This window comes from Chrysochloris asiatica, unplaced genomic scaffold, assembly GCF_000296735.1.
Source record: "Chrysochloris asiatica unplaced genomic scaffold, ChrAsi1.0 scaffold00057, whole genome shotgun sequence".
Lineage (NCBI taxonomy): Eukaryota > Metazoa > Chordata > Mammalia > Afrosoricida > Chrysochloridae > Chrysochloris > Chrysochloris asiatica.
The window spans coordinates 4,808,884-4,820,028 of NW_006408575.1; the positions used below are offsets into that span (position 1 = coordinate 4,808,884).

General features: G+C 43.8%; 1 protein-coding gene across 1 annotated transcript in view; it reads right to left on the reverse strand.

The window, feature by feature from the left end:
- Positions 1 to 2,863: 2,863 nt before the first annotated feature.
- Positions 2,864 to 11,145, reverse strand: part of CCDC69 (coiled-coil domain containing 69) — a 56,868-nt gene continuing 48,586 nt past the window's right edge. Inside the window, 5 exon segments of the mRNA XM_006863947.1 lie at positions 2,864 to 3,044; positions 3,889 to 3,986; positions 4,854 to 4,973; positions 5,806 to 5,907; positions 6,936 to 7,009. Of these exon segments, the coding sequence (XP_006864009.1) occupies positions 2,864 to 3,044; positions 3,889 to 3,986; positions 4,854 to 4,973; positions 5,806 to 5,907; positions 6,936 to 7,009 (575 nt within the window).

Here is an 11,145-nt window from a genome sequence, read left to right on the forward strand (position 1 = left end):
TGGAACCCTGATGGCTCAGTGGGTTAAGTGTCATTGGGCAGCTAACTGAAAGGTCAGTAGTTCCAACCTGCCAGATGCTTTGCAGAGAAAGATGAAGTAGTCCGTTTCTGGGAATATTTGTTGTTAAGTGCCGTCAAGTTGGTTTCGACCCATAGTGACCCAGTATAGGGTTTCCGAGGTGTGACTGTTGAGTTTGAACCACCAACTTTGTGGTTCGAATTGACCTTGCGATCGAGTGCTTATCCTACAGTGCCACACCAGGTCTCCCTCAGAAAACCTATGGGAAAGTTCTATTCTGTCTTATGAGTCAGAACCAACACGATGGGAGTGGGTCTTTAGTCTGGTGTGAGGTAGGATTGAAGTGAGTGGAAGGCATTCCAGGAAAATCGTAGCAGAAGTGAGAGTGAGGGGAGACATTTCACACACTGAAGCCACAAAACCCCACCTTCCCCACACTGCTAGAATTCAGGGGAGTGATGGCTGCAAAGGAACGCGGGAATCATTCTCCAGACTCCAGGAAGCCAGTGAAGATGTCTGAGCAGGGGGACAGCCTTTGTGAAGAAGGGAGGGGAAGGAATTGGGGTATACAGACTCATGAGGTACTACTGTGTAGCTAGAGAACATTTAGGAAAAGTCTAGGATGGGACAATGAGCTGCTCTGTGGGTGCTGTAACCTGCTGACATCACCATTTCCTGTAACCTAGAAGGGAGGTCCGTGGACCCCAGCCTATGTGTTCTGCTTCTCCCTGAATTTAAAGTACATTGGCTCCACTTATTTGGGTGAGATGGGCCAGTACATTGTAAACTCTGTGAGTTCATCTTTGTATTCCTTGCAGGAGCTAATTGAGGGTGGAGCCCAGCAAAGCCGTGAGGCAGGTGAATCCCATAGAGGCCTTAGGAGGTACAAAGGAAAGGACTGGGTGGTCATTCTTCTACTCATCTGATGAGGAACCTGAGACTGAAGCAGGGGAAACCACCACATAAATGATTGGGAGACGCTGACTTCGCTATGTCAGCATTCCCCAGACATGTACCTTGTTGTGGCAGAATACTAACATATCTTTCTTCCCCTTACCTCCCAAAAAAAAGGTGTTCTCAGGAAAACCCTTTCTCTTGTAACTACTGCCCACTTCAGAGATTCAAATGCATTTGCACACACGACAGATTTGGTGGTCTAAGCTTCACCAATTTAATGTTGCTTGACTCTGTTTCTCAGACATTTTTGGTGATGGGATCCCCACCTTCCTCATCTTTGGGAAAGTGGGATGCATTTGCTAACGTAGGTTCAGAAGTAGTGTTTCACAGATACACACTGGGAGGCGAGTTGCCTGCTGAAGGAGAGGGAACTCCAGGGTTTCTCTTTTAACTTGAGACCCTTAGTTTTCCATAAAGAACATGGACTTTAAGGTGCCATCTTTCAGCTGAAGCACCACTGTCCCTTTCCATCTGTTGAAAGGCTAATGGAGCCCTGGTGGCACAGTGGGATAGTGTTTGGCTGCTGACTACAAAGTTGGTGGTTCAAATCCACCAGCCACTCTGCAGAAGAAAGATGAGGCTGTCTGCTTCTGTAAACATTTTCAGTCTTGGAACCCTATGGAGCAGTTCTAGTCTGTCTTATTGGGTCATCATGAGTCAGAATTGATTCGGCAGTGAGTTTTGAATTTTATAGAGTTGATATGAGCTGAAACCAACTTGATGGCAGTGGGAGGGGTTTTGATCTGTTCCCTGGTGCCTGAGTCAGAGATGGCAGCCAGGGCAACTGAAAGACAATTTCTGTTTTTGTTCCCCGTAGCTGGGACGACCTCCCTACATCAGTGAGTGGGCCAGTGTAGGGCACCAGGAAGGCCAGGTACAGCTGGAGGCAAACAGCATCCTCTATGTGGAGGAGGCCCGGGCTGGGGAGGCTGGCATCTACACCTGCTGGGCCATCAACTTGCAGGGTGCTGGACTGTCACCACCCATGACCATATGATCTGAATCCCTCGAGTCTCCCCTGCCCCTTCCTAGCTCCCTCCCTGGGCATCTGAGTGTGAGGCAATGGGCAGAAATGGGTAGGTGCCTGTGTGACCTTCAGTGATTTGGATACCAGAGTCAAAGGGGGGTGGTGCCCACAGCACAGAAAGCACCTTTTCATCCACCTCTTCCATCTCTCTCCACCCTCACAGCTTCACTCCAAGGCCTGACCTTATTTTGAGGGCCTACCTTCACCCTCACCCCAGGTCCCAGTTCTAAGGCTGGGGCAGGACTAGGGCTAGTGGGGTTCAAGTCCCTGTAGAGCAAGTTTGAGACACTGGTGAGTCACCAGACTACAGTATTTATCCTTCAAAGACTCCTGCTGCTGGCAGAGGGGCTCAGCAAAGACCCACCTCCTCCCTCTACCAGGAAAACACAGAGGCTAAATAAATAAGATACTATGTGTTCTTTTCAGTTCCCTAGCCTGCCCACCAAGACACTAGTTCATCTCCTCCTTACATCCACCACAGACTATCTGAGGGAAGACCCCCATCCCCTCACAACATGCCCATCTCAAGCCCTGCCCTCCACAATTAAAAAATACTTCTAATGTGCATTCTGCTGCCTGAAGTGCTCTCCCAGGACAGGGCTAGAAAGCTGGCCAAGGAATGTTGGGAAGCTCTAATACTTTGTTTCCTTCTTGGACATTTGTAACTTCCCATATCCCATGAAAGGTTCTGGGCCAACGTTTCTGGGACCACGAGGCCAGAGCCCCCCAGGGCTCTCTATTGCATACCCTGGCTTCCCTGCCCCACTCCTGCTAGGTGGTCCTCTCTAGGAAAGGAACTGGAGAGGTCTTCTCAGGAAAGTCCTCGAGAGGGAGCTGTGGCCACAGGTGGCTTAGCCAGCCCTAGGTGGCAGCCAGGAAAGAGACTTCGGTGGGGGTGACAGAGGCCAGGGGGAAGGCGGAGGAGGCATCGGCTTCAAGGACTCGGTACAGCAGCTCCTCCTTCTCCTGCTGGAGCTGTCGCCGGAACTGCAACTCCTTCTCCAGGGCCTCACGGGCAAGCAGCAGGTCCTCTGAGAGCTGCCTGTAGAATGCACACAGACCAGGGCTGCTTAATGGGAGCAGCAGCAGCCCGGTGATAAACCCCTTCCTCCAGGAAGCCTTCCTAAGGATGGGCATCAGCTGACTCCAGGTTCCCCACAGCCCCATCCTTTGCCTGTATGCATGAGGCAATTTAATCTGTTGACCAGTGAACATGGGCCTCAGACAGACAGCTCTGGGTTCAAATCTCGACTTTACTCTTCACTGTATAACCTTGGATTTTGCTGATTGTTAGTAAATAGTTAAATGCTTGGCTGCTAACTGAGTGGTTGGTGGCTCGAAATCACCCAAAGCAGCTTGAAAGAAAGACCTGGCAATCTCCTTCTGAAAGGTCACAGCCACTGAGACTACAACAGAGCACAATTCTACTCTGACACATAGGAAGTCACCGTGAATCAGAATTGACTCAATGGCATTTTTTTAAATTTGTAAAGTGGGAGGAATAATAATAATCTCTTAGGGTAAGGATTAGGAGAGATAATATGTAAAGTATCTAATAAAATATATCTGACACATGATAATAACTCTCATTTACTAAGCTCTAGGAACTGATTCATTCTTTTCAGGCCTTGTGAGCTGTAAGTTTCCTGTTTCCTTTTCTCTATACTGGGCTTTCCTGGGTGGTGCCCTAACAAGATGCAGGGGATGGGAGCAAGCAAACACTAGGTTCCTTAGGGTTCCTGATTCCAAAAGGAAGAGGAGCCACATTCTCAGGCAGGCTCTGGAACATCCATCCATCAATTCCCCAGGCTCCTCTGAGCCCCTCCCAAATGGAGATAATAGCCAAAAGGGTGGGGGCACAAGGAAAGGAGGCTGGGGGTGGCTACCTCGACACAACCACCTGGTTCCGGCCTCGGACTTGGAGGTCCTCATTCTCCTGCTGCAGGATGGTGATTTTCTCCTCCAATGTTAGGTTTTTCTCTTTCTGTAACAAATTGGGATGAGTTTAGTGAGCAGCTACGCTCAACACAGCACAGTGTGGGCATCACATTCTGTGATCTGGAGTAACTGGGAACACATTCTAGACCACACGCTGCAGTTCACGGAGCAATAAGTTTACTTAAGAAAATAAAATTAAGATGCTCACATAGGGCTGTCAGCTTTTAATTTTGTCAAGCCAGAATATTAAAGTACATGCCCACTACTGTCTAATATAACCATCAGTTCATAAAAGAATGGATATCTTTTTGTTCCCTCCAAATCAGAGAGTATAATCCATTTAAATAAAATTACTTTTGTTTCTTACTCTCTTCTACAAAACACAGTTGAACAAAAATTTCAAGAGAATGTTTGAGATGGTCAGATTACAATACTGGTTGTAAACACAGAGTTTACTTTGAAGGAGGCCTTTAAGATTAGAGAGCAACATAATTGCTGCTATGATTCAACACTAGTTTCCTGAGGCTTCTGTCCTGCTGGCGACAGGAGCATTGGTGGCCTCGACCTTGCTGACAGCAGCCCCTCTATTTATCTGACCCTTCTGCCTTGCCTTCTCTCAGCCCATGTGACATCGGCCAGTCCCTCCTAGTTAACCAGACTCATTGCTCTATTGCCACCGAGTTCCAGCAACATGAGTAGCCAAGAAAAGCAAGGAACCCTTGCTTTCCCCAGAATGGCCAGAGTGGACATGTGCTCGTTGGTCAAGTGCCAGTACAGGCAACAGATCAAAGCTAGTGTGGACCAGTGTTGAACCTCTTCAAAGCACATCCCTTCCCTCTTCTTGCTTTAGAAGAATCAATGCCCAAGGAGAAAAATGGAGGCTGCATCCACCCAGTCGCTCCCAGCCACAGACCACTGTTTCCATGAGGAGCAGCCGCTTGTCCAGCTCATGAATACGCTCATTCTTCATCTCAATGACAAAGTGCAAACTCTCCAGCTCTTGCTCCCAGAATGGGCTGGGGCTCCCATAATCCTAGACAGGAACATACAGAGATGGAACATACAGAGATGATGTTAGATCCACAAGTAGACAGGGCATGGCCTACTTCCTCCTCAATCTGCCATCAACTCACCTCCCTCTCTTGGCACATAAAAAAATAACCAAGTCAGTTGTTGTTGAGTTGATTCCAACTCATGGCAACCCCATGTGTGTCAAAGTAGAATGACTCCATAGGGGTTTCAATGGTTGATGGTTTGCTTTTTTTTTTTTTTGAAAATAGAATGCCAGAACTTGGTTGACACATGAGTGCTTAATATGCTTTATTTCATTTCCCCCTAACACCCTTCATGGCATATATTAGTGCCACCCCAGAAGAGGAAACAGAGATTGAGATAGGCGAAGTCATTTGTGGTAAGTGGTAGGCTTGCTACTTACACCTAGTTCTCTCTGAATCCAGGGGCCAAACACTTCATTACCATGCTCTAGGCCTCTTTCTGAGCCTTACTTTCCCCTTGGACCCTGCTGCTTCCAGGAGGTTAAGAGTGTGAGGTCTGAGCTCTAGCTTTGGAAACGTGCTATGTTTTGTCTCAAGGTTTCTGGGGAGTGTAAATGCTTTATACTTGACTATTCACCTAAAGGTTGGTGATTCAAACCTATACACTGGTGTCATGGAAGAAAAACCTGTCAGTCTGCTTCTATGAAGACTACAGCCAAGAAAACACTATGGAGCAGGGGCAAAATGGACGCAATGGCAATAAGTATGCTTGGTCTCAACTTACTGTCATTTCTTGTTGCCTAGACCCTGGCCTCCCTGGATAGCCTGGAGACTCAAGGAGGAATGGCCCCCAAGTGTACTGCCACTTACCTGGATGTGCTTCTTATAGTTTCGGCTCAGAATGGACTCTTCTACCCTCTTCATCTTGGCTTGGAAGATCTGCAGCTGTGAGGTTAGTTCATCTATGGTCTCCTGGAGAATGGAGCAGGAAGGAAACACTCAAAATCTGGCTCATCAGGGTGATCCATGAACTCCACACAACCCAGATAGTCAACATTTTTAGGTTCTTACAGTTTGTCTTTTGTCTACTCTACACAATAACACAAGCTTGCTTTACTTCTATCACTGATAGAAGAAGCATCTCAGCCCCACTCTCTTGCTGTAAAGTCTTCAATAGTCTTAGAGAAAGCTATTGAATCTTTCTTAGAGAAAATGTCCTGGGAGTCAAGATCAATTTTAGTCTGGTATTCAGTCTCAAAACCAGGCTCAATGAACTTTCCCTGTCTTGTCTCCTACTGCTCCTTTTTTTCTACACATTTTCTTCAATTAAACAGAGCTCAGATATCACATTACTCCTCACAGTGCAGTGTCTCCATACTTTTCCTAGCCAAGAATTTCTTTCACCTAAACCTTGGTGGTTGTCTCTATGACAGAGGACCATCTCTTAACAAGGCTCCCACATGCTGGACTCTCCCTCCCTCCCCAGCCTCTGCTCTCTCTACCTCTCACCCACTCATACCCTCTACCCCAAGGCTACTTGAACTTCTTTCAGTTGCTCAGGTATTCCATATTGCCCCCATTTCTTCGATGCTTTTGCATGTGCTGTTTTATCTTGCCTAGAGTAGTCTTTCTTTTCTTCACCTGAAGACTTCCAATTCGTCCTTTAGGTTCTTAGCTATCACTCCCTCTAGAAAATCTTCCCTGACCGGTCAAATTGGGTTAGATACCTTCCCACATGCTTCCATATGACCCTGTGCATCCACCCACCAGCTGAATCACACGGTGACACCTAGTCCATATAATCTCCAAGATTGTCTCAATGGTCTTTGGAAAAATGGACCAAGTCTACTTTAGACAGAGTCTTCTTGAGCTAATAGCCTGGCTGCCATACATGGAAGACAATTACTTCTGACATCTTTGGTTCCTTGGGGGCTCCAAGTTGTTTTCTATGGGTCTTCCATTCCCCTCACCTGAGACAAACAAAGAGCAGCTCCTCTTACCTGCAGGGCTGTCTTGGTCTCCTGGAAGGAGTTGATGAGGGCTTCTTTCTCCTGCTCATGTGAGGCCTGGAGAACTATAGGGAAAGGAGACCCCTGTGAGCTCAGGCACTAGACAATTTCCTAAAGTCTTCTGCATCTAGAAGGCAGGCCCCACAGGGACTACAGAGACCCACATGATCACCTGGGGCCCAAAGGGGCCAGGAATCTGGGGATGATCTTAGTCATCTTTCCATTTCCTGGGTTTGGGGCTATGCAGAAATATTATAGGTAGTTAATAATAGCTCATAGAAATGGGAGTAAATTAGAACCTTGGATGAATTGAGAACGCTACCAGACTGTGAGAGCTACCCACACTTGCTAAGGCTAGGATTCAATATTCCCTTGTAAGTTTGTTCATCTCAGACCACAGCAAGCCATGAAAAAAAAAAAAAATGCATTAGGAAAAGTAAATTGTAAGACAAATCACAAAATCATTAAATCATTAATTATCTAACCATAATAGGAAACTGTGGGAAGTACATTGGATATGGTGCCAATCTACTCAGTCCTGGCTTTGCTTCTTCAAGACTGAAAGACCTTGAGGTCACTTCAAGCATTTAAAAGTCCTGTGGCCTCACAAAGGACTAGACTGAAGAGTGAAGCGCCCAGCTGATATCAAGTGAAGGGAGATGCACAAGAACACCCAAACTTGCAGATAGTACCCACTTGACCTGGCTTCAATGGTTGGATGATCAGAACTCGACTAGAGGAAGAAAGAAGAGGAAAAGAGAATAATCCACTACTATTTGATGAACTTGACCTATACTTATGGATGTAGTAGCTCAAAAGAGGGAACGAATCTTTACAGCCAGGATCAGTCCCACCCCCTCTGTATACAGGGTTGACAGGGATGGGCAACTTAGACATTGGCTACTCAAAATGGGGTGGGGGTGGGGGGGGCTGCAAAGGCACAAAGTGACTGGCTTACAAGCTTTTAAGAGGGAGCCTAGTTTCAGAAGGTGCCGGGGAAGGTAGAATCTCCATTGAGTGGTGTCCAACCTTTCTGGATTGGGCTGGTGAAAAGAGATGGGGATAAGACTCTTGTGGCTCAATGGTGAATAACTGCTATCAGGACTGATTGTGAGTGTTGCATATGTAAAGGTAGACGTACTGTAACAAAAGGAGAGTGGTTGATCTTGCAGTCCAGGAGTGGAGGTCCCTGGGACAATCAAGGGAGAGGAGCGGATTGCGGGCCCCTATCCAGGGAAGCAGTGACACCAGAGATGGAAGCAGAGATGATGACATGAAGTGATGGAACAGATGAGGACTCTGTACTCAGGGAGAGAGAGGGGCTGTGTGCTGATGGCAGGGGTGGGGGCAGGCTTGTAGGGTGCACCCTTTGGTTGTTTGAATCATTATATATTTCTGAGTGCTTTGGTGTACTTTCAGAAAAAACAACAACAACAACACAGGGGGAATGGAAGCAAATGCTGTTGAATGATGATGCATTGAGGGGATTGTAATCATAGCAATGAAACGAAATATGATAGGATGAATGTAAAGCTGATGTTCTCCCATGTAAACTATCACTCAATTCACAATAAAAACTTTAAAAAACCCCATAAAAGTGAAACCAAGAACTCACTGGGCACGCTCCTCACTCATGAGGAATAGCCCATTCTCCTCTCTGTGAGAACAATTATGCTTTAATAAATTTCTTCACTTGCTTAAAAAAAATGTCCTGTGACCTCAACTGTGAAATGGTGTCAGTAAGCATTGTCTGTTTTCTCGATGTTTCTTGAGGATTACAATATGAAAAGGATACGTAGGTTCCTTCTAGGCTAGGCAGTGGTGTACAGAACTGGACATGTTATCATTCTCCAAATCAATACAGTTATATTTATCTTTCCACGTTCCCAACAAAGTTCCTTTTGGAAAATTCCAACCTTGTCTCAACTGGAAGAAGACAATAGGGAAGTAATGAATCAATGGGCAGGAGAAAATAGAAAAACAAGGGCAGGAAATAAAAGTTTACTACATACACATTTCTAAGAATGTTCAGAATCATAGATGGGTTAGCCCTGTCAAAAGCTGATAAGACCAGCTATATAAAAATAAGTCTTAATTTTTAAAAATAGTTATTTAATGTGTTAATTTGCCTATCAAGGCAGGTCTGTTTCCTGCTGAGATGGAATAGAAGAACAGATCATCACTATCAACCAACTAGATGGAATTAATTTATTTATAGAATACTCCACTCACAGCAACAGAATGTGTATTCTTTTCAAGTGCACATGAAACATTCACCATGAGAGACCTTGTCCTGGGTCCTAAAAAAAAACCTTTATAAATTTAAAAGGATCAAAATACAAACTATGTTATCTGACCGTAATGGACTCAAACTACAAATCACTAATAGAAAGATAACAGGAAAAGCCTCCTAAAACACATTGTTAAACATTTAGGGGATCAAACAAGAAGTCTCAAGTTGGGACATTAGAATACTTTCAACTGAACAAAAATAAAATACAAAATATCAACCTGTACGATGCAACTAAAGCTGCACTAGAAGGAAATTTACAGCAATAAATACTTACAAGAGAAAAGAAGAAAGGTCTCAAATTAATACACTTCTAGTTCAAGAAATTAAAAGATAAGAGTTAATCACAAAACAAGCAAGCAGAAGAAAAAGAATAAAAATGACAGAAATTAATGAAGTTAAAATGAAAAAATAAGAAGTCAATGAAACAAAAATCTGGTTTTCTGAAAAAAAAAAAGTAATAAAATTGGTAAACCTCTAGCAAGAGAAAGACTGGCAAAGAAAAAAAAAAGATAAAGAAGACACATTTACCAATATTAAGAGTAGACAAGGGGCTATCACTATTGTTGCATCAGACATTTAAAACTATATTAAGAGAATGCTATGAATAAGTATATACACATAAATTCCACAAGTTAGGTGAAATGTACCAGTTCTTCAAAAACCACAAATGATCTAAATTAACCTAAGATACAATACATAACCTAAAAATTTCTATAACTATTTAAAAAAATATAATTTGTAGTTAAGCACCATTTGGAAAAGAAATGTCCAGGTCCACATAATTTCACAGGTAAATTTTAGTGGCTACTTTAAAAATGTGTAACACCAATCTATTCTAGATACCAGACAAGGAAGAAACATTTCCCATTGCATTCTATGTGGCAAACTTTACCCTGATACAAAAATTAGTCAAATAGTATAAGAAAAGAAAAATAAAGATCAGTATTTTTCATGAACATAGACATAAGTATCCAAAGCAAAAATTAGCAAATTAAATTTACTGATATACAAGGGTGAGTCAAAATTATCCACACTCTGACTGTAGACTTTATTTTAATAAACTTTTGTAAAAGACAAATGCATAATTTTTGACATAATCTCCTTGCTTTTCAATACACCTTGTCCATCTGTCAATAAGCTTTCATATTCCCTTATAAAAAAATGTTTTAGGCTGAGCTGTGAGCATGACTGCACCTCTGTTTTCACTTCTTTATCAGAGGTGAATCTTCATCCTCTAAGGGCTGCTTTCAGGGGACCAAACAGGTGAAAGTCCAATGGAGCAAGATCAGGACTATAGAGAGGATGATGCTCTAATTAACATCTCAAAATGAAGTTTTTGCAGAGTAGCAACAGTGTGGGCAGAGGTGTGTGAACATGCATTATCATGCAAGATCACAAAGCCCTTGGATAGCAGTCCTCTGCATTTAATTCAATGTTTAAGCTTCAGTTCTTCAGTGGGCATCTTACTGTAACAAGCACCTTTTGGATTGTTGAACCTTTTTCCTAACAGTGTTCTAATACTGGCCCTTGAGAATCCCAGAAAACTATAAGCATCAATTTTCAAGCTGATGGTTAACTTTTGGTTTTTCTTGGTCGGCAATTGAAGATGTTTCCATTCCATACTCCCATTTAGTCTCAGGATCATAGTGATGAATCCACGTCTCATCACCAGTAACATTTTTTTTAAAGGAAACTTTTACCTTTCATTAAGTATCGGTCCAAATTTTGTTTGCAGATGTCCAAATGCTTCTGTTTATGCTCTTACATAAGTTATTTCAGTACCCACCTCACACAGACTTTTTGGAATCCAAGTCGGTTGTGGGTTATTTCATAGGCAGAGTCATGGCTGATTTGCAAATGATTTGCCACATCGTCTATTCAACAGAGTCATTTCACATGCACGTTCAA